The sequence below is a fragment of the Geotrypetes seraphini genome, chromosome 14 (genome assembly GCF_902459505.1).
Source record: "Geotrypetes seraphini chromosome 14, aGeoSer1.1, whole genome shotgun sequence".
Classification (NCBI taxonomy): domain Eukaryota; kingdom Metazoa; phylum Chordata; class Amphibia; order Gymnophiona; family Dermophiidae; genus Geotrypetes; species Geotrypetes seraphini.
The window spans coordinates 55,518,853-55,543,046 of record NC_047097.1 but is presented as its reverse complement, the minus strand read 5'-3'; the positions used below and the strand labels follow the sequence as shown (position 1 = coordinate 55,543,046).

Genomic DNA, 24,194 nt, shown 5'->3' with positions numbered 1-24,194 from the left:
GTCCACAACTCTGACTATGGCCCGGTTGATTTGCCGTTATTGAAATAGTAGGTCAAGGTTCCCATGAACAAGACTGAATTACACTCTTCTTAGGAGACAGGAGAGTGAGAACAAGGAACTCCCGACTAGCTTATAAGATGTTGCTGTGAGAACCAGTGTCGCTAAGGTGGATATGAACCTGCCTGATCAGATCCATCCGCATCTAGTGCCATGCTCTCTGAAGGGTGAGGTAGGAGGAGGGAAGAGATTTGGGAGAACTGGGTTTCTCCTATAGAAAGGGATTGTCTACAAGCCAAAGTCAGTTTGTTTGGTTGTGTGGAGGGAGCTGACTGGTAAATCCTTTCTTGTTTTCCTTTTACCGACCACTTCACATGGTGACAGACCTGCTCCAGGTCCTTTGCTCTGCCATTTCCCAGTAGAGGTGAGAGGTGATATGCTGGGGCCACTGAGCCTCTCTTTTGCTTCTGTGGGAGTGTTATATATTGACATTGTGTTAACTGGTTCTGTTTCATGTGTTAATGAAATTTTCATGGATGTCGAGAGCATCAATCTAGTCAGGTTTTCTGATTTCTTCAATGAATATGCATTAGATTATTTGCATGCATAGTCTTCATTGTATACAAATAGATCTCATGCATATTCATTGAGGAAATCCTGAAAACCTGACTTGGTGAGAGCCGAGGTTGGTCACTCCTGGTTTAGATCATCTACTGAATCCCCTGCTACAAATGTCATCACATGCCACTGGGTAACAGAGGTTAGCATGGCTGGGTTTAAAAAAAGTTTGGACAAGTTCCGCTATTGAGACAGATATAGGGGAAGCTATTGCTTGCCCTGGGATCGGTAGCATGGAATGTTGCTACTATTTGGGTACCTGTGACCTGGATTGGCCACTATTGGAAGCAGAGTACTGGGCTAGATGGGCCATTGATTTGACCCAGCATGACTATTCTTATGTTCTTTTTGAAAATTGTTCCATAAACAAGTTATCTGTGATTTTGCATTGTATTTTTGCGAGAATTAGCAATTTCATATTTCCTCTTCTCTTCTAGACTTTACTTCAAGGTTGGAAGTATATAAATATTATGCAATGCTGCGAAATTTTACCCTCTCAGTTCTACAAGATTTATTTTACGAGATTCTATCTTCTCAGTTCTCCAGCAACAAAGTAGGGAAAAGCACCAATGAAAGCAAATTCTGGAGAAACTCAATTGCAAGAACACAGTTTTTGCTCATTTTCACTTTTTAGTCTACTTTCCAAAGGGAGGCAGGAAGAGCCGGTGCAAGGATATTAGCTGCCTTAGGTGAATTTTCAGCCTGGCAATCCTTCAATGAACTTTCAAGTTCCTGGATCCCCACTGAGATTAAAGACCTCCTTCTTTCTACCTATAAATTATAAATTTAGGACTTGATCAAGCAAAGCCCTCCTGAGATATGGACTAGAGTATGCAGATTATACAGAGAGACAGGGGGACAGATGAAATTTGTTGTTTGAAATTGTACTTTATAAATACAATTATTAATATTATTTTTCTTTTAAAGTTATTGAGCTTAAATTGTTGTAGTTTGATGATGTAGGAAAGGAGATAGGATTTTGAATAGCGCCTTTCTACAGTTACATTCAAAGCAGTTTACATATTACACAGGTACTTCTTTTATACCTGGGGCAATGGAGAGTTACGTGGCCTGCCCAAAGCCGCAAGGAGCTGCAGTGGGAATCAAACCCTGTTCCCCAAGTTCTCAGGCCACAGCACTAACCATTAGGCTACTCCTCAGTGTTTTTTGTCCAGACTTAGGCCTGAAAAGTTCAGACTGTAAATGTGTTCTTAAATGAACTTAAGTGAAAACCATCCTTACACCACCCCTTCCAGAATGATCCTGCAAAAACATGTAATTAGACATAATTGGTGCGGCATTGATAGGGCATGTGTGTTCACTGGCAGGTGGTAAATGCATAACCTATGTATAGATTTTAATAAGTTATCCAGATAAAATTGAGCTAAGCAAAAAGATTTTATATGGATAATAAGGAGCAGGATTAGGTGAAGAGTTGAGATGGAACTGGTACATTGAGCAGCAATACATGAGCTTTGGGTGCATCCATTTTGGAGCCATTGTTGGGGCCCAAATCTTTTGGCTACGATAATTTTGGCCAACTTGGAATTTTGGATGCTGGCATCCAAAAGTCCCCACCCCCACCCCTAATGCACTGACCTCCGTACTCATGAGCAGGGCCTGTGCTGTTTGCTGCTGCAGCTGTGGTTATTGCCCCAAGTGGTGCCTGTCCTAGCCTGTTCTAGCCTCCCTCACAGGCACTGCCTGGGGCAGACCACTTTTCCTTCTGCTCAAGGACCCCTAGCTGCAGGAGTGGAAGTAGTACATGGATGGCTCTCCCATTGATACCTTGAAAGATCTGCTGAAAAAAGATCACAGCCATGTGAAACTCCTGGTGTACTAGACATAGGCACAAGTCAAACCCCAAGCCAAGGTCCATGACCTACAACCATAAGCAAATCTGAGATGAGGCTTATAGCAGCCCTGGAGCCCACAGCTTAGTGTCAATCAATATTCCTACCATCCCTAAGAATCTGTCACATCTAAGACAAGTATTCACTTAAGTGCATATTAAAAAGGGTTGAAAAGGTGATGCCGAAAGCTAGAAAGATGCATGGGTGCATAGAACTGGCCATTAGGAAAAAGGAGGTATTGATGCTACTATATACAGTGGTGTATGATCAGGATCTTCAGGGCATTCACCCAATCCCTTGAAGGTCCTAAGGGCACTGCTCTGAATTTTATTGGCTAAACAGCCAGCAGGCAGAAACTGCTGAACATACAAAATTCAGATCAGTAATGTCAGGGCTTGCAGGGGGTTGGGTAAATCCCGAGCCCTAGAGCCCTTGTTATTTTTTGGGGGGGTTGTTTGCTTGCTTTTTGCTTGATGCAATTTTGACTGGTTGAGCAAGCTGCCTGATCAACAAATCAAAACTGCATGAAGCAAAAAGCAAACACCAACAAAGAAAACCAGGGTTATAGAGCTGGGGATTCATTGAATCCCCTGAAAGTCCTGACCATGCGCCACTGCCTGTATAAGACTCTGGTGAGACCACATTTAGAATATTGTGTATAATTCTAGAGACTGTGCCTCCAAAAAGATATAAACAGCATGGAGTCGTTCCAGAGGAAGGCTACTAAAATGGTCAATTCCTGGAAGAAAAGTCCATAGTCTGTTATTGAGACAGACATAGGGGAAGCCACTTCTTGCCCTGGATCAGAAACATGGAATGTTGCTACTCTTTTGGTTTTTTCCAGGTACTAGTGACCTCAACTGGCCACCGTAAAGACAGGCTAGTGGGCTCGAAGGACCATTGTTCTGACCCAGTAAGGCTATTCTTATGTTCTTTATATTTTTTATTTGTCCCTAAGAACTTGTCAATAAGGTGATAGATAAAATGAAAAAAATCTTTAAAAGTGAACTCAGTTGTTTGATTTTTTTTTTTTAAAAGATGTTATGACTTAACTTAAAAATGAAGATTGAGAATTCCTGCAGAAGCAAAGGCAGAACATGTTTTCTTGCTGTATGACTAGAGTTGACCTTCAAATAATTGCAAAAGAATGCAGAAAGAGGCAGCGCGAGGACAAGAAAATCATGACAAAAGCGAGATACGAGGAAAGGTAGACCAAAGCAGTTGCCCATATAACATCTGAATTTTCTCCAACATCATCTGGTGAGTCTGAAAGTGAAGATGGATATCAGCCTATGAAGTCAGTGTCTATTGAGGTTGCCAGTACTGCAACCGTTGGCAAAACAACTAAGACTATCGTGACAGTTCCTGTGGTTTGTATCCAAGCACCTAGCAGCACTTGCCTTTTTTGATGAAAGAATTGCACCAGAAATAATGTTACGAATGGTGCAAAACGTACAGCGTCCACTGTTGTCAGACATTCCACATCTCATGCGTGCGGACGAAACAGAACCTGTGACCTTTGAAAGTCTTGTGACACAGAGAACACAGTCATTTTTTTGATCTCTTGATTGAAGGGGGGATTAACAAAAGAGAAAATATTTCGGAGGGAACATCCCACAGAGTGGACTGATGATCTAGTTTTCAAGGAACGTTGGAATTGGGCATCCAAACTGACTGTTGTTAATGACGCAGCAGAATGAGGGATAAGCCTCATTGGAAAATACGATACTCTGACAAAAGGTGAAGAACAGAAGCAATTTGTTCTTCGGCTAGTGGTCAGCCACTGAAAGACATTTCCTTCTGCATCAAAGATGGTTCTTATGTTGTAGACCGTTGATTATTTGTCAAGTGCACATGAATTACTGTTAAGCTTAGCGGCAGGTTTTTTTTTTTTGTTGGTTTTTTTTAAGTTCAATCAGTTTTATTAGCATGTTGTCATATAAATACAAACACTGACCTCATATTCATAATAAGTCTTTACAGAGTGTAAGTACAGGCGGTCCATGACGGTAGTTTAAAAAAAAAACAGGAAGGTGGGGCGACCCCTAAACTTTATTTGTTTTAAGTAAAATGTTGCGCGGTTTTCATTTTGATATAAAGGAATAAAATTAGCCTTGTGGACAAGCGAAATGTGTTAATTAATTTTTTGGGACCACCCTAATGTACACTTTCAGAAAGTGCACTTTTTGTTTTCCAACCAGGGTGCACTCCATTGAAAGAGTGTGCATCGATCATAGCAAATGAAAAAATAAGGACTTTCTGTATTTTTTTTCTGCTCATTTTATGCTTTTAATGACATACAAAGGCATGGGATATATCATTAACATTTTCCATGTCATTGCAACAACAGTCCATCCCTATAATATTCCACCTTGGGTGATTATCCCAGCAGATAGCATACACTAACGGCTAACAGCTGCACTGTTAGTGCTTCTAAAAGCTATCCTCAACAGCTTACACAGCTTAGTAAACAGGCCCCTGAGACTGATATATAAAACCATTTATATGGGTGGAAGAGGTGATGCCAACTGTACAAGCGCTGTCTTGCCTTTTTTTCTTTTTTTAATGTTGTTTTGAGGGAGGGTGGGATTTGGTGGGTGGAGGGGGGAGGTTTGCTTTGTTTTTACTATTAGTTATTTATTCAATTTATCCAATTCAAACAAGCAATTCACATACTAGGTGTAACTCTGGATCAATGCCTAACCATGCAAGACCAGGTAGAGTCCTTAATCAGAAAGGGATTCTTTACTCTCTGGAAACTCAGATCCATTAAAGCTTATTTCGATACATTGGTTTTCAGAACCCTAGTCCAATCCCTCGTACTGAGTCTACTTGACTACTGTAACATCGCCTATTTAGCAATTTCCCAAAAGAATATGCGACGCCTGCAAATGATGCAAAATGCAACAGTTAGACTGGTCTTTGGACTAAAGAAATTTGACCACGTGACACTAGAGAATGACACGGTGACAAAATTCATCACCATTCCCGTCCCTGCGGATAACCGCGGGAAACCATCTTCATGCCATTCTTTAAGGAAAGAGGGAAGAATCAGAGTATGAATGGCCACAACCACTGACCTGCAAGCTTTGCTTTGAAGAATGCTGAGATTGAGCAGCAACATTCCAGAGCAGATATTGTGATGTCATAATGCCTCATTCCACCAGTGCCTAAGAGCCAATCACATCAGTGATGTCACAATGGCTTCATTATCCTTGGCTCACATAAGAATCAGAGTATGAATGGCCACAACCACTGACCCGCAAGCTTTGCTTTGAAGAATGCTGGTGTAGAAGGACTGAGGTTGAAACAGACACTAGAAAATGACATGAGTTTATTTCCCACAGTTATCCGTGGGGACAGGAACGGTGATGAATTTTGTCACCGTGTCATTCTCTACGTGACACCTTACTACCGGCAGCTGCATTGGCTGCCGATGGAGGCACGCGTAAAGTTCAAATTCGCCTGTTTTTTGCTTTAAAGCATTACACGGACTTGCCCCTAAATATATTACTGACCTTTTCTCCTTCTCAGCCAACAGACACAAGAGAAGCTCTCATTCCAACTTCGTTGCCCCCCCAGTGAGAGGTTGCAAACTGAAAAAACACCATGAACACCCTCTCTCACACCAAGCAGCATCTTGGGGTAAAGACCTAGAACAATTACTTTCGCCCTCTACTTATGAGGAATTTAGGAAACGTCTAAAAACACACCTGTTCCTAAAGCATCTAGACAACTGATCCACTCATCTCTCTCCCCTCAATAGCGATTAACTTGTCCTATTGATCACTTTTTCCTCAACAATGAATTTCCTGTCCTATTAATTCTCTTTCTTCTACCCCTCTTGAAGTCAGTCAAATTGTATCTTTGCTTAATCTTTTGTAAACCGCATAGAACTTCACGGTATTGCAGTATATAAGCTGTTATTATTATTATACTTTTACACAGATTTACAAAAATTGTTAAAAAGAAAATCTACAATCTCAAATCCACTTAATTCAGTGTTTTTGCTTATTTACTTACAATTAAACTTATTTTGTCTGTTTAAGTTACCCATTTTAGTGGCTATATTTATCTGCTAGACCAGAGAAGGGCAACTTTTATACATAGAGAACCACATGAATGTTAGATACTACCCCTAATGGGCTGTAGAATTATGTAACGTCAGAATTGGGACAAGCACAGAGCTTCATATACCTTCTGTGATAAATAAGTCAAAATTTAGGTTAAAATGATGGAAATAAACTGCTAGAGTGGCTGTTCTGAAAATATTTGCATAATACAGTATTTAAAATAAACAAAATTATGGTTAAAGATGTTTTCTGTGTATATGATCTCACATAAAATTCAATAGTGGGCCACATTCGGCCCATGGGCTTCAGGATGTCCACCCCTAGGCTAAACAGATAACTTATCTGTTCAGCTGGTGCCATTATAGCTGATAAATAATCCACTTATCTTTAACTCATGGATTTTCAGCAACATCACTAGTTATCAACTTGGCCTCCTGGTAAGATGTGTTGTTTTCTACTAAATTGTGCTATGTTAGCAGAGTTTCCATTTTATGCAATGAGAGCTAGCTTCTAAAAACTAGGATTAACAGTAAAATAATCATTATTTCTCCAGACACTTTAGCTTAGATCAGTGGTTCCCAAACCTGTCCTGGGGAACCCCCAGCCAGTCAGGTTTTCAAGATATCCCTAATGAATATGCATGAGAGAGATTTGCATAAAATGGAAGTGACAGGTATGCAAATCTCTCTCATGCATATTCATTAGGGATATCTTGAAAACCTGACTGGCTGGGGATCCCCCCAGGACAGGTTTGGGAACCACTGGCTTAGATTGAGAGTCCATCTGGGACAGAGAGGGAAATTTTTCTTAATGTGCCTTAAACTGAGGTTATTTATATCATTTGTAATCCGCTCAGAACTGTGGATATAGCGGAATATTAATATTTTAATAACCCATCGGAATAATATACCAGATCAATTTCTTCTCTTAAATGAATTGCACCCCTGAAAATCCACATTAAAGTTAAAAGCATAAGCTATCCATTTAGTTTTCGGTGGTGGCAATTGGGCTGAAAATTTTCCTCATGTGTTTGAGAGGTTGTTTTTTTTTTTTTTTTTACCTTACCTATATAACTTTTTTCAAGTGTTACTTAGAGACATACAATATAGGAATAGGCAGAATTTTCCTTCAATTCATAGTGGAGGAAAAGGTTTGGAGTATATTGGTAACTAGGGATGCATATGAGAAGATAAGAATCCACACTGAAGTGGTGTTTTTTTGTTATCTGAGAACGATAATACATGGATCAATATTTATCATGGCTAATGTGGGCAAAAGAGACTACTTCCTGCATCAGCTATGTAAAGTAGGTCATCCACTGATATTCAGTAGCACTTTACTGGCAAGTGATGCTAAATATTGCCTCTAATATCAGAAAGTGAAACTAGCCAGTGAAGAGATGTTCTGGAGGCAGAGTCAGGTAAAAGATGTGAGGTATGTAGGCACCAATTATATTCAGTACTTGTGCCATCATAGCCAACTGGGCAAGTAGGACAGCTTAAATCACAGCCCTAGCTTTGTCTAGTTAGCTAGACAGGTGCTGGTACTGAATATCGGCCGGCAATCATGTAGCTTCCATAATGCAGCCAAAATTTTATTCAGTGCTCTCTTCCCTCCAATCTCCCCCCGTCTCCCTTTACGAGAGGTAACCTCCCTCATGGATGACCCCTCCCCCTAGCATAGAGAACCCACCCCTCCCCTTTAAGAAGCACACTCTCCAACTCCTGTAGCCCTACTAGACTTACAGTACTTTTATGTGTCCTGGTTGTCTAATGGTCTTCAGGTCAGGAGTGATTTCCACTTGCTCATATCCAAACTGGCTGCCAAGACCTCTATCAGCAATCTTGTGAGACTGTCACTAGAGGTCAGCCATTTTGAGACAGGAGCTGGCCTGAGCAGAAGTGACTGGAAATTGACCACTAAGGCAGGTAAAGGTAGGTCTTGGGAGGCCTTTAGGTTGTGTGTTGGGGAAGGAAAAAGCAGGAAGAGGGAAATTGGTTATCCTTTTATGCAGGTCCTGGACAATATTCATTAGAAAAACTGACAAATTGATTCTAGAAGAGATCAAATCGACTGTGTCACTAGAAGCCCAAATGATGAAATTTTGACTGTCTTATTTTGGTCATACTGTCAGAAGAGAAAGATCATTGGAGGAGGACATCATGTTTTGGAAGATTGAAGGAACTAAGTGAAGAGGGTGACCTGTAATCAGATAGCTGGACATGTTGAAAACAACCATGGGGATGACTCTGGAGGACCTTTCCGGACAAGCACAAAACTGATTTCTTTTTAGATCTTTAACTCATCAAGTCGCTAAGACTCAAGCATGAGTCGATGGCATCTAGAGAAGATGGTCAATATTCAGCTGGGACCTGCTGTGTTATGCATGTCCTGACTGAATAATGGAACCAACATAAGAGCTGGTGGCAAGCACATGTCCAAAAAGCCCCGGATATTCATTGCAGGTGCTTGGACAAGTTCTGGCATTGAACATCCAGGGCTAATTCAGCCAGTGATGGTCAATACTTAACAATTTGCTGACTGCTGCCAGATGAATTTTGAATGGACAGTTTGGAGTTATTATTTCAAGTACCGCTTATAGTATCATTTTAAACTAAGCAGAGGAAAAGAAGAAACACTGACCCCACAAACAAAATTATTTGAGGTATAGCAGGATTGTAAAGCTGTGTTCCTCATTTACATAATGATGAATATTATGGAATCTCTGCTCCCAACCCTATGAGGTTATGGAGGCTGGAGAGCTGGACTTGCCTGTCTTTACATTTTTCAAGAGAAGTCCTCTCTTCAAACTGAAGGGAAGTAAAAAAACAAAAACAAAAAAGGGCTCTGCTTTGCAGGAACCAATAACTTATTTATTAATTTATTTGCACACACTTGATATATTGCCATTGATGGCTATAGCATAGCACAACAGTTTACAATAAAAATACATAAGTACAATAAAAAAATATTTATAATTTCACCTGAAAGCAAAAGTATTATATACATGATGCAAAACAAAGAAAATGAGATTCTCCTAACTAGGGAGCTGCATTCGAGGTGTCCAGCTAGGGTATCTGTCAGAAGAATGCAGTAAACTCACAAGCCGGGTAGGATTGACAAGCACAGGTTGAAACAAAGGGCAAAAGAATCTAAGATGCAAGGGGATCTGGGCAGCAAAGTCCAGCTTGTCTCTGCAGGACCAGAGAAGCCCCGTGCAAAGGAAAGAAATGCCTGAGGCTCCCGCTGCCTAGAAGAAGGAGGAGAATGAATCTCAGAGACAGGAGCGGAACCCAGATGTGTGACCTAGGTGAATCTGTGTTATGCATCTGAGAATACCCAGTGTTGAATTGAGGGAACCCATCTGCTAGGTGCATCCCTTGCGTCCCAAGTCAAACAGGCACAAACTTATACTGTTTTCCTTCACTTTATTTGGTACGATTGTTCGCGACATTTCATTTTTTTTTTTTTTTTTACTCAGTATAGTGATACCTTGGAATCTGAATGCCCCAGTACTCGAACAACTTGGAATCCGAACAAAAAGATTCAAGCAAATTTTGTCCCGGAATCCGAACACTGCTTTGGAATCCGAACGCCCTGCACGTTGTTCGTGTGTGTTTGTGCCCCGGAATCCAAATGCAGCTTTGGAATCTGAATGCCCTGTATGTTGTTTGTGTGTGTTTGTGCACACATTTCCCCAGCGCTCAGGCCACCCATATGTCGTTCAGTTTATTGTCGATAGCTGTAGTGAAAGCATCTCATGTGATTTTTGACTTTGTGTAGTGCGTAAGGAAAATGCTGTACTGTATTATTATTATTATTTGTTAATATTTTACCTTAAAATCCAGTGTATTTATTGTTAAAATTTGAGTTTGTGGGACCCAGGAACGGATTAATCCAGTTTCTACTATTTTAAATGGGAAAAATTGTCTTGGAACTTGAACGATTTGGAACTGTACGTAAATCACTAATCACCACTAATAAACTTCTCTTGTTTATGACCTTTGAGGCTATCCTTGATCCCAAGTGTGAAGCAGGCTACAGATGTAAACCAGGCAAGCCCTAAATCAACCGTATGAGACAGAAGCTAGTTGTACGACAACCTTTATGGAAAGCAATTTTTGAGTCAGGAGCTAGTTGAGCAGCAATATTTCAGAACAGTTATCAATGGACTAAATTTCAATCTGATGAAATTAAAGTGATCAGAGTAGGATTCCAGAACAATGCTGGCCAAATATGTGCTGTTGAAAATCCATGCTAACATTAGTACGTAGGCTACTGTACTATGAGGACAGGGACAGCATTATCCTTGTGTGCTGTAAGGACCATGGACAGCATTATCTTTGCGTGCTGTAAGGACCATGGACAGCATTATCCTTGCGTGCTGTAAGGACCATGGACAGCATTATCCTTGTTTGCAGTAAGGACCATGGACAGCATTATCTTTGCGTGCTGTAAGGACCATGGACAGCATTATCCTTGTGTGCTGTAAGGACCACGGACAGCATTATCCTTGTGTGCTGTAAGGACCATGGACAGCATCCTGCTCAAGCTCCTAATTCAGCCAATAAAAAAATGAGTATTTTCCCAAGCATTCTATAACAAATGATGCCTCACCAAAATGATGCCTAACTGTGCAGTCTCCTGACCCTTCCTTCGTCACTAACCTGATCCAAAAGCAATACTCTCTTCCATATTCCCCATTCCTCTTCTCCGCTTCTCAAAACTTCTAAAAGATATTTTATGCTGAACAAGCAGGAGGTCAAAGTCTTATTTCCTACTGGCCTGACATTCTATGGTGCTCTGGCTCTGCATACCAAGATAAATAAAATGGGTATGGAAGTGAAATAAAATATATTGAAGAGAACTGGGGGCCCAGGTGTTGACTACGGTATATGGAAGCTTATTCATTTTCAAGCAACAACAACAAAACACTTATATTTCATGAACCACAGAGTAAAGAATGAGGCGGGAGACAAATTTTTCCTCGTTCCCCACAGGAACTCAATTTCCCCATTCCTGTAAGTTCTGCCTTAACTGCACAAGCCTCGAACACTTATGATTTTAAAATGTTTGAGGCTTGTACAGATGAGGACAGAGCTTAGACATTGGTGGAATGAGGCATTATGACATCACAATATGAGCTCTAGAATGTTGCTACCTATGATTTTAAAGTGTTTGAGGCTTGTGCAGATGAGGACAGAGCTTGCAGGAATGGGGCAGGGACAGGAAAAGAACTGGCCGGGATAGGACGGGAAAATGAGTTCCTGCGAGGACAGGGAAAAATTTGTCCCTGTGCCATTCTGTACCACAGAGCTCTAAGTGAACAGCAATGAACATAGACTTCTTAAAGCATCACAGTAAACACATTAAAATAAACATTTCAGCTTCAAACTAGAAGATTGACTAGCTCTTGTAAAAATAACTCCTAGCATTTATATATTTCAAAATTGTAACCTAGATGCCTGCTCAACTAGTTTTCTTATGAAAACTCAAGTCATGGATGCATTTAAGGTAAGAATTCAATATACTGCTGAATCAAAAACTAGCAACAAAAAATACATGAACTCTTATATATGCTTTCTGGGGAGACTTTTTGGAATACTATGACTCCCTTGGCTCGGAGTCGCTTATTGAACTGCTGACTTGATGGGGTTTTTTTTGGGGGGTACCCATGAGTTCTTGTGTATAATCTATTATATTTTTTCTCATTATGGTTAACAGCTTGAACGAGGACTGGGGAGGGGGAGGGAGGGACCCGGGGGAGGGGGGGTTGAGGGGTTGGGTGGGGAGGGGAGGGGTTATCTTGTGTTTGTTGAAAATTGAGCTTCTCTGTATCAGGTTGTGATCTCAGTTTCTCTTTCATGTTGAGCTCAATAAAAATATTTGACAATATATGCTTTCTGGGCAATTCTTAGAGTAGGATTAACTAAAGGGTCTTGCTCTGGGGAAAGGAGATGAGATTCTTAAATTGAAGTAGAATCATGAGTTGCAAAGGGGCAAAAAAATGCATTGTTTTTTAAAGCAAAACACGTAAGAACATAAGAACATAAGTAGTCGCCTCCGCCGGGGCAGACCAGAGGTCCATCCCGCCCAGCGGTCCGCTCACGCGGCGGCCCATCAGGCATATTGCCTGAGCATCGGTCCCTGACTAATTTTATACCTACCTCTACACTTATCTCTAAACCTTCCACTGCTCTTATCTGTACCCCTCAATCCCTTTGTCCTCTAGGAACCTATCCAGGTCTTCCTTGAAACCCTGTACTGTGCTATTTCCTATCACGGCCTCCGGAAGGGTGTTCCATGTGTCCACCACCCTCTGTGTGAAAAAGAATTTCCTTGCGTTTGTTCTAAACCTGTCCCCCTTCAATTTCATCGAGTGTCCCCTTGTTCTTGTGGTTTCTTTCAAATTGAAAAATCTGTCCTTGTCAACCTTTTCGATGCCCCTCAGGATCTTGAAGGTCTCTATCATATCTCCTCTGAGTCTCCGCTTTTCCAGGGAGAACAGCCCCAGCTTCTTCAGTCTGTCAGTGTATGTAAGGTTTTCCATACCCTTAATCAGTTTAGTTGCTCTTCTCTGGACTCCCTCAAGCATTGCCATGTCCTTTTTGAGGTACGGTGACCAGTACTGTACACAGTATTCCAGATGCGGGCGCACCATAGCCCGGTACAGTGGCAGGATGACTTCCTTCGTTCTGGTCGAGATACCCTTCTTAATGATACCTAACATTTGGTTTGCTTTCCTCGAGGCTGTGGTGCACTGTGCCGACGCCTTCAATGTCGTGTCTACCATCACTCCCAGGTCTCTTTCCAGCTTACTGACCCCTAGCATTAATCCCCCCATTTTGTAAGTGAACATCGGGTTCTTTCTCCCTATATGCATGACCTTGCATTTCCCTACGTTGAAGCTCATTTGCCACTTTTTCGCCCATTCTTCCAGTGTCGTAAGATCCCTTTGGAGATCCTCGCAATCTACCGTGGTTTCAACCTTGCTGAATAGTTTGGTGTCATCTGCGAATTTGATGACCTCACATTTTGTTCCCGCCTCCAGGTCGTCAATGAATATGTTAAACAGGAGCGGTCCCAGCACTGACCCTTGAGGAACCCCGCTCGTGACCCCTTGCCAGTCCGAGTAGTGGCCCTTTACACCAACCCTCTGCTTCCTGTCTGCCAGCCAGTTTTTGATCCATCGGTGGACCTCCCCTCGCACCCCGTGATTCCATAGCTTCCTGAGCAACCGCTCATGTGGTACCTTATCGAAGGCTTTCTGGAAGTCTAGGTAAATTATGTCTATGGGTTCACCTTTGTCCACCTGGCTATTTACCCCCTCAAAGAAGTACAACAAGTTTGTGAGGCACGACCTACCCTTGCAGAACCCATGCTTGTCCATATTCACAGTTTTGGAACTCGCAACTTCAGTTATTCAGTTTTCATCTGGGTGACCCACCCCTGCTTCCCGGACCTCTCCACTTACTTACTTTTTAAAACCTGCTGGTCTAACAGTGAAACAGGGCAGCTGCGATCTTCCTATGCTCCTGCCCTGTGCGGAACTGGGAACAACAATGACTGCCGTGAGTTCCCATGGTCTCGCAGGAGCTCACGGCAGCTATTTTTGTTCCCGACTTCCATGGGGCAGGAGCATAGGAAGATTGTTCCTGTCCTGCTCCACCACTAGACCAACAGGCTTTAAAAAGTAAGTACAGTGGAGCGGTCTAAGAGGCGGAAGGGAAGCAGGTATGGGTCAGAGTCGGCCCTAAAGTTATTCATGATTTTTTGGTATTCGCAGGCCAGCTTTGCCCCTAACCCCTGCGTGGAGGGGGATGTGTAGCATCACTTTAAACACAGTGCTTTGTTCAGAAGGAAATAGGCTTATCTACTCAGAAAGAGAAAGTCAAAGGGATAAGATTATGGGGGTCAATATTCAAAGTGATTTACGTGGTCAGGAGAGGCTATTGGCTGCTTAAATTACCTGTGTGGGGCTGTCTGATGCTCAGTGGCAGTTAGGGGGGAATTCATGAAAGGGGGCTACCCCTATAAGACTGGCTTAGATAGGAGGAGAAATTCTGCAGATGCTCAAGTTTGGGTATATCAGTAGCTAGAGCTGTTTTGCATAGAAGACAGATAAGCATGTAAAAAGGTTCAAAATGGGATTTGGGTGGGTTAATTGGTCACCCTTCTGATTGATCTATTTATTATTTACATTTATTGAAATATATAGAGAAAACATTTATTTTACGTTAACAAAGTTACAAATAATTAAACATTGTTTTGAATTTGAGCATTTAAGAAGTGTAGTCTGGACATTAGTGTTGACACATTTGGACAATCTAATATAATAAAGCCCTAAGCGCGCATGCGCACTCCCACCTGTGTGTTCCCATTTTCCATGCGCTGTAGGGCACCGCAGGTAGGAGTGCGCATGGGCGAGAATCCCTCGAGGCGGATGTCGGCCACGGCGGCTGTTGGCGGCTGTCGGCGGCTGCAGGCCGTGGCAGAAGATGGCTGAAGCCTGGCTGGAAGAGGATGAGGAGGAACTGCGAGAGCTCCGCAGAGGCAGGAGGTGAGGAGAGAGAGACAGAGACAGATGGATGAGAAGGACAGAGGGGCTACTAGGGGGAACCAGGAGAGATGGTAGGGGATAGGGAGAGATAGACTTCAGGGAGTGTGGAGGGGGCAGGAGAGAGAGATGGTCTTGGGAAAGGACGGAGGGGGCAGGAAAGGGAAAGATGGCAAAAGAGGTGAAACAGGGTCAGAGAGAGATGGTAAAGGATGTGAAAGGGGGAAAGGGAGAGATGGAAATGGTAGGACCACTGCTGCTTTGGGGCACTGAGGGAGGAAAGGTTGGTACGTCAGGACTGCTGCTGCCGCCTCGGGTAACTAAAGACCCTGTCAGGAGGGCCAAAAGGATACAAAGGAAATGGTGAAAGGTGAGGTGGTGGGATTTGGATCAGTGGGAGGCAGGGTCCAGGCATGATAGAGGCGGAGCATGGGTGGGGTCAGAGTCAGGGTCAGGGTATAGGTGGGGCTATTCTAGCACCCGTTACTGTAATGAATGTAACGGGCTAAAACACTAGTTGTAATTAATTTATGTAGGATGTTTAGAAGCTATATGCAAGCGATTATAGATGCTGCAAAATATAGCAGTAGCAATATATTCTGTGAAGAAATTGGACAGGCTAATTCCCTTGTTACGAAATTGACATTGGCTTCCAATAAAGGCACAGATCATTTGTAAAGTAGGTAATATGATTTTACTGCATGGAAAGACTCTGGATTATGTTTCACTTTGCTAAGTTTATCTTTGGCTTAAAATAGAAAAAACAAAAAAAACAAAAAGAAAACTTTCAGAAGTCAGTTCAGATAATGTTTTTCAGTTCCAAAGGGAATGAGATATAAAAAGTTATTTGATTTCTCTATCCCATATTGAATGGCTAAAGTCTGGAATAGTCTTCCATAGAAGGTTAGATTTATAATAGATTGCATGTCCTTTCGTTAAAAAATGGAAAATAATTTTATTTCAGAAGTTATTAGCCAAAGACTATTAGTGGAGTCCTATTGGTTTTAATGCAATGTGAAGACAATCTACCCTGTATAAGTAACTAAGATTAACAGCAAAATAACCCATGTTTTTTTTTTTTTTTTTAAATTAATTGAGAAATGTTCAATAATACATAAAAGCAACATTGTGAATAGCAATAGGTACCCAAGCAATATTAACAATCAGAAAATCAACCCAAACATAATTAACTCAGGATACCATTACAGAACTGAAGTCATGAGGAGACCCAATAAGAAAATGAGGAAAAATTAAATAAGCTGTAAGCAAAGAAAAGGCTTAACTCTCTTCTTAACAACAAAATGATTGACCCTGATCTCTCCACAAAAGGAACATGACCAAAAACCAAAAGAATTGTGTAGAGTTGATGTCCGAGATGAAATTATAAACTGCTTTGATTGTACCACAGAAAAGTGGTATATAAATCTTATTACCTTAACCCTTTGGGACCAATGTACTTGATCAATAAAGAAGCATGTGGTGCTTGAGCAGGTCAGCTGAGGGGATTCTTGGTGATTCCAGGAATGGTAGAAATGTGCTTGAAAAGAATATGGGAGAAAGCATTTTCAGTTTTGGAGCCTAGCTTCTGGAATGCCTTCCAAGATGACATACAACTTGATTCAGAAATATATATGTGGGATATTGTTGAGATGGACAAGTAAGAAAGAATGTCAGCACTATGTGGATGTAGCTCATGCATATTATGAATGATGCCTTAGATTGCATATCCTCTGGAACGCTCTTCCGTAGGCTGTCATAGGGGAAAACACCCTCCGGGGATTCAAGACAAAGTTAGACAAGTTCCTGCTAGACTAGAACGTACACAGGTAAGGCTAGACTCAGTTAGGGCTCAGGTCTTTGACCTAGGGGCCTCCGCGGGAGCGGACTGCTGGACACAATGAACCACTGGTCTGACCCAACAGTGGCAATTCTTATGTTCTTATGTTTCAAATATTGCTTCATGGGGTCATTTGTCAACACTAATACTTTGGAGTAAAATCCTCTTGGTACAATCAGATACAAATCTTTTATGTATGACTAAAGAAATCAGATAACTATTATATGGTTTTAAGGTTACTAGTGTGGAATTTTAATGAGAGAAATTAAATATCTGAATAACCTTCAGGAGAATACAAATCTATTTCAACTGTGAGCATAGCAGAGCCATCCTGAGAGGAAAAACATGGTCTCTAACAGTTTAACTGTAATAGTAAGGATTCAATACTCAGACGGATGGTCAGGCACATTCCTATAAACACACCAGTTTGTCTTTATCTAGTTCAATTTTATGTACCCTGCCCATTTAAAAATGGCACATAAATTTCGCAAAGATTTTCCCAGTTCAATTTATAAAACCAAAGCAAGTTACAAGATGGGCACCTGCCGAAGCTCAGTAAAGCATGACTTATTTTTCTCACCTCTCTTAGCTCCTTGGCTACTTGCTTCAGCTCCTGCAGAATGCCTTCCAGCTGCCCAATCACCATTTTCATCTGATTCCTGATACGCTCTTTCTCGTTGCTGCTGCCGGGGATGTCAGTTGGCTCCCTGTCCTGTGAGCCCCGCGTGGACATTCTTCACAAGCCTGGGAACCTGGGCAGAGCTGTGCTGGCCATATCGCCCTTCCTCAGACTTGCTGTGCCTCCATGGAGCCCTTCTCACCTGGGGAGAGCTCCTCATCTTAACGTTTCTCTCCCTCCCTCCACGTCGCTGTCCCTCTAATTCCCCAATTTCTCACACGATTATGGCAGCAAAATTCTTCTTCGTTTTGTTTTTTTTTTCTAGAAAAAGAAGGAATGTGCAAAATGTGCAGGAGTAATAAAAATATCTCAAAAATTGGATTAAGAAATGGACATTGGAAGTGCATTGGCAGAATCGTTCTCTTTTTTATTGTTTGAAGTAGGAAGTAAGCAAACCTTTGAATCGCTCAAAGGAAGTGGAGGATGGAAAGAAAATTTCTGTTGGAGTAAAATTGTTATAAATCTTGTTTTTTAACTTAATTTTATAACACTTGATTTTAACTACTGTAATGTATTTCCTAGAAATCTGCCTGGTTGGTCTTACTGTAGATTGCACTGAACCACTTATTCTGGCATTTTGTGGTATATAAGTTAATATATTGTGTTCTATAAATATTTCACATCCTTCAAAAAAAGTACCTTTTCCTTCACATTTGAGAGAAAGGTTAGTTTATGAGAAAAGAAATTCCAGGCCCTGGCAATCCATGCTATGCTTGATGTATGCAAGAGAAAGACAGCATTCTTTTGAATTGAAGAGGAGGTATTCTCAAAAAGGAATTTCTCCATGTATAGTTCCTAGAGACGAACGACTTTGGATTCCACCCCAACAAGAACAGATGTCACTGCCCTCTGCTCTCTAGATATGGGCTGTAGCTTTTGTTGAGCATTTTGTGCCCAAACGATTCAAGGCGGAAGCAACCCCAGTTATTGTTGAAGTGTTAGACATCTGCAAATCAGCTGGTGCCACTTCAGAAGCGAGTCAGTTCCTTGTGAGACAGTTGTGTTTCTCTGCAGGGCGCATTGCTTCTTTTGTGTAGTTTTCCGTCAAAGAGACCAGCCATGTCCTGTCAACACAAAACAAAAATAATTGCAATAGGTTCTGGAAAACTGTGGCTCCATCATTCAGAGATGGCATCAGGAAGCTTAACAGATAAAGCAAGGACTGCAAGGGAACTGAATTAGCTTCCTTATTCCTAAAGACGATCCCTTCAGAGAAAGATTAGGGCGTGCTGGCAGAGCATTCGGGTAACGTGTGCATTGCTGTTGTCTATCTTGTGCCTGTATAGTAAATAGATAGGCATCTTCAAACTCTCTTATCATATGTTGAGCACATTATTGAGCTGTAGGGCTACCAGACAGTGTTGCACATGACAATCAATGTAGTACAGTCCATGCATATTAGAGGTAGGGTTACCATATGGCTCCAGAAAAAGGAGGATAGATTGACATATCCGAGTTCTACTTCCATTGAAAGTAATGGAAGTAAAACCCAGATGTCTGTCCTCTACTTCCATTGCTTTCAATGGAAATAAAACCTGGATGTCTCAATACGTCCTCCTTTTTCTGGAGCCATATGGTAACCCTAATCAGAGGTGCACAAGGTCAGTTCTTGGGGACCACAACAGGATATACGCTAGGGTTACTATATGGCTCCAGGAAAAGGAGGACGGGTTGAGACATCCAGGTTTCACTTCCATTGAAAGCAATGGAAGTAAAGAGGACAGACATCTGGGTTTTACTTCCATTACTTTCAATGGAAATAAAACCCAGATGTCTCCATCTGTCCTCATTGCTTTCAGTGGAAGTAAAACCCGGATGAGTCAATCCGTCCTCCTTTTTCTGGAGCCACACGGAAACCCTAGGTATACCTGATGAACGGACAAGAAGCGAAGTACAACTGCCCGAACCAGCATCCAAGAAGGGAAGAAAATGCATGAGATAGATGTATGTTAATAGTCGAGCCATTATTTATACAGCTATATCAGGCACATTCATTAAGGATATCCCCCCAAAACTGACATGATTGCACCTCTGAGGTATATGAACTCATATTCTGAGGAAAAGTCACCCAGAAGAGCATCTTTACACGGTCCTGGCTTGTTTGTTCTGATGGACATAATTGATTTTGTAAGAACACTGTGCCGAAAGGAATGTCCTTTTTCAAGCCGCCTCGTGTTTCTACCTGTGAAATGTTACGGAGATGTGTGCTAATGGCAAGCTTGTCACAATATTTTGTAATAGGACAGAGCTACTGTGATTCAATACACCAGACGTAATTGTTTTCTATGAGAACAATGACTTCTAGTTAATTTAGTTTGATATGATGTGTCACTGAAAACTGTGCGCACATCATGTTAAATTGTCAGCTGAGCTGCACTGTTGCTGAGGTCCCTGCTATAAGAACAGTCAGCACGTAAAGAGCATTTAGCGTGTCCCATGAATGCTTTTCTATGAAGGATCTACAGTATTGATATTTTTCACTCATTTACTGTGCTAAGATGGCTGCCATCCGTCCTTCCTTAGTTTTATCTAATCTTGTGGTCGCTAGAAAGGCCGCCGAGGCTGTATGTCATGCTAAGTTCAGAAAGACACACGAGCTGCATGACTGACATTTGGAAAAAAACGGCGCTTGGAAAGGCCGAATGCATCAGTTAAGGAGCTCCTGTAGCCCTAGAAAGCTCTTAGGGGTCCTTTTACCAAACTTATGGGAAGCATTAATTCATGCTTACCACAGCTTAAAATGCCTTATCACGAGGCGTGCTTAGGCATCCCGTGGTAATTTGGTGATTGGCACAAGCTTCCTATGCACTAAAAGATAGATTTTATTTATTTAATATTCTATATTGTTCTCCAAAAGGAGCCCAGAATGGTTTATATTAATTTATTCAGGTACTCAAGCATTTTTCCCTGTCTGTCCTGGCAGACTCACAATCTATCTGATTTACCTGGGGCAATGGGGGGGGGGGGGATTAAGTGACTTGCCCAGGGCCACAAGGAGTAGCGGGGGTTTGAACCCACAACCCCAGGGTGCTGAGGCTGTAGCTTTAACCACTGCACCACTCTGGAAATCAAAATGTAGCAAAAGTGAGCCAAGTATAGGACAATCAAAGCCATTGTGACATCACAGATGAAGTTGGCTCTTAGGCATTGGTGGAATGAGGCATTATGATGTCATAATACCAGCTCAGGTTATCAGAGAGAAACTTTTCACGCTACTTATTTATTCAGATTTCTATACTGTTCACCCAGGGGAGCTTAGAATGGTTTACATGAATTTATTCAGGTACTCAAGCATTTTTCCCTGTCTGTCCTGACAGACTCACAATCTATCTAATGTACCTGGGGCAATGGGGTGGGGTGGAGGGGTGGGATTAAGTGACTTGCCCAGGGTCACAAGGAGCAGCGTAGGTTTGAACCCACAACCCCAGGGTGCTGAGGCTGAAGCTTTAATCACTGCGCCACATACTTCCACTAATGCTTGAGGCAGGTCTGAGAGCAGAGAGTAGGCATTTTCTGCGCTAATCAGCTAGTACAGCTATATTGCTGTGCGCTAACCAATAACACATGATAGCATATGGGGAGTGTGTAGCGCGGCGGTTAGAGTTACAGCCTTAGCACCCTGAGGTTGTGGGTTCAAATTCCTTGCTGCTCCTTGTGACCCTGGCCAGGTCACATAATGCCCTCATTGGCCCAGGTACACTAGATTGAGTTTGAGTCCGCCGGGACAGATAGGGAAATATGATAAAGTACCTGAATGTAAACCACTTAGGATATAAGTGGTATTTAAATAAATAAAATATGAGCCCTTAAGAAAAGAAGCTGTGGAGATGGATGTTACTGATGTTGACTTTATTTGAAGCGATCATTCACAACTTAAAACACTGAAGATCATCCACAATTTGAGACATTGAAGAGGACCCAACACTGACCGTGTTTTGACCTAAGTGTCTTCCTTGGGGGTCCCTATGAGTATGAATGTATGTGTGGTAGCATATGAGTCCTTACCGCTTAGAAAATAGATGGTAGGGGCTCACATGTCACTAATGAGAAAATTTGCATGTGGCCATTAATGAGGAAAATAGAAAAGGCAGTCATTTTGCCCGTGTGGTAAAAATAAGAACAGCCATACTGGGTCAAACCAACAGTCCATGTAGCCCAGTTTCCTGTTTCCGCAATGGCCTAGCCAGGTCACAAGTACGAGAGCTGTTCAAAAAGTATCAGACCTTTATTTTTCTTGCATAAACAAATAAAGCTAGGAAGGTGTGCTTTGGTGCACCCTAATGCACATGCTTGTATTTTTTACCGCCTACAGTAGCGGTCAGTCACCGACAGACCACTGATGAGTTAGGAAGTGTAACTGAACGCCGTATGATTTTCAGTTTTGACAAAATGGCAGAAAAAGTTGAACAACGCTACTGTATTAATTTTTGTGTAAAACTTGGCGATTCCCAGGTGGAAACGATCCGCAAGGTTCAACAGGCCTTTGGGGACGAAGCAATGGGCAACACACAGATAAAGGAGTGGTACAACTGCTTCAGAGATGGTTTGCACATCAGTGGAGAGTGAAGCACATTCTGGTAGGCCCTCAGCATCCTGAAATGAGATCGTCATTGACCAAGTGAGGACCCTGGTGATGCAGGATCATCAAATCACCAAGGGGTAGTACCAAGAGGTTCTACGTCACCGTAACGCTGTGAGACGCAAACGGCCAGACCTGTGGGCAGCGAGCAATTGGCAGCTCCATCACAATAATGCACCTGCCCAGTGGTGTACCTAGGGTATGTGGCACCCGGGGCGCATCATTTTTTGACACCCCCCCCCCCCCATGTAAAAAAAATTTTTTTTTTTTTTTGAAGGTCTGCACCCCCCCCCCCCGAAGGCCTGTCCCCCCTTGAAGGATGCCTGCCTGCCTGCCTGTCACCCCCCTCCCCCTTGAAAGCCTGCTTGCCTGCCCGCCCGCCCCACCCTGAAGGCCTGATGCCCCGACCCACCCCGAAGGACCGTTCGCCCCCCTGGCCTCCCCGCACCACCTATGAACAGCCGCAGCAGGATCGCGAAGTCAGCGTCAGCGATCCCTGCGCTGCTTCCTGCGCCACGGTCCCGCCCCTACTCTGACGTCAGAGGAGGGGCGGGATCGCGGCGCAGGAAGCAGCGCAGGGATCGCTGACGCTGACTTCGCGATCCTGCTGCGGCTGTTCATAGGTGGTGCGGGGAGGCCAGGGGGGCGAACGGTCCTTCGGGGGTGGCGGGGGACTGAACGGCAAGGCCGGGAACACCCCCTTAGGGCTGGTACCCGGGGCGGCCCGCCCCCCCCGCCCCCCCCTTGGTACGCCACTGCACCTGCCCATTCTTCACATTTGATACGGAGTTTCCTGGCCAAACACAACACACCTGTGATTCCTCAGGCTCCCTACTCTCCCGACATGGCTCTGTATGACTTCTGGCTTTTCCCCAAGCTGAAAATGCCCCTGAAAGGGACCAGATTTCAGTCAAGAGAAGACATCATGCAGAACGCGATAGACCCGTTGCAAGCAATCTGAAATGAGGTTTTCCAGCGACAGTGGCAGAACCGGTGGAAGAAGTGTGTGGAAGCCCAAGGGGACTACTTTGAAGGAGATTAGTATAAGATTGTTGTATCAGAATATGAGTATTTTTTATGAATAAAGGTCTGATACTTTTTGAACAGCCGTCGTACATGACAGAAACCCAAATACTACCAACATTCCATGCTACCAATCACTCAAGGCAAGTTTACAAGTTCCCTCCCCCCATGTCTGTCTCAATAGAAGACTATGGATTTTCCTTCAGGAACCTGTACAAACTTTTCTTAAACCCTGCAATGCTAACCACTGTAACCACATCCTCTGGCAATGAATTCCAGAACTTAACTATTGTTTGAGTAAAAAACATTTCCTCATATTTATTTTAAAAGTATTCCCATGTATTCTCAAGTGTCCCCTGATTTTTGTACTTTTTGAAAGGGCAAAAAAATTGATTTACTCTTACCTATTCTACACCTCACATGAGTTTGTAGAACCCAATCATATCCCCTCAACTGTCTCATCTTCAAGCTGAAGAGCCCTAACCTCTTTAGTCTTTCCTCATATGAGAGGAGTTCCATCCCTTTTATCATTTTGGTCACTCTTCTTTGAACCTTTTCTAATTCTGCTAAATATATCTTTTTTTGATATATAGTGACTAGAACTGCGCAATACTCAAGGTGAGGATGCACCATTATAATATTCTCAATGATGAGGCATTATAATAGTCTCAATCTTCTTTACCATCCCTTTCCTAATAATTCCTGGCATCCTGTTTGTTTTATTTGTCACAGCAGATTCCAGCATCGTGCATACTATGACACCCAAATCTTTTTCCTGGGTGCTTACTCCTAAGTGGATCTTAGCATAAGGTAATTCTTCCCAATATGTATCACTTTTTGCCCACATTAAATTTCATCTGCCATTTGGAAGCCCAGTCTTAGCATGTGGGAATGACCCATGTAAGGATGCGCTAAGACTACTTTTTACTGCCCTTTCACCAAACTGCGGTGCCAACTGCCATTTGACATAAAATATAG

The 24,194-nt window shown here is 42.5% G+C and overlaps 1 protein-coding gene across 1 annotated transcript in view; it reads right to left on the bottom strand.

The window, feature by feature from the left end:
- The window catches only part of INSYN1 (inhibitory synaptic factor 1), a 117,938-nt gene extending 100,270 nt beyond the window's left edge, over nt 1–17,668 (bottom strand). The window contains exon 1 of the mRNA XM_033919807.1: nt 17,516–17,668. Coding sequence (XP_033775698.1) covers nt 17,516–17,668 — 153 coding nt within the window. The remainder of the gene's footprint in view (nt 1–17,515) is intronic.
- Between the last annotated feature and the right edge of the window lie 6,526 nt (nt 17,669–24,194).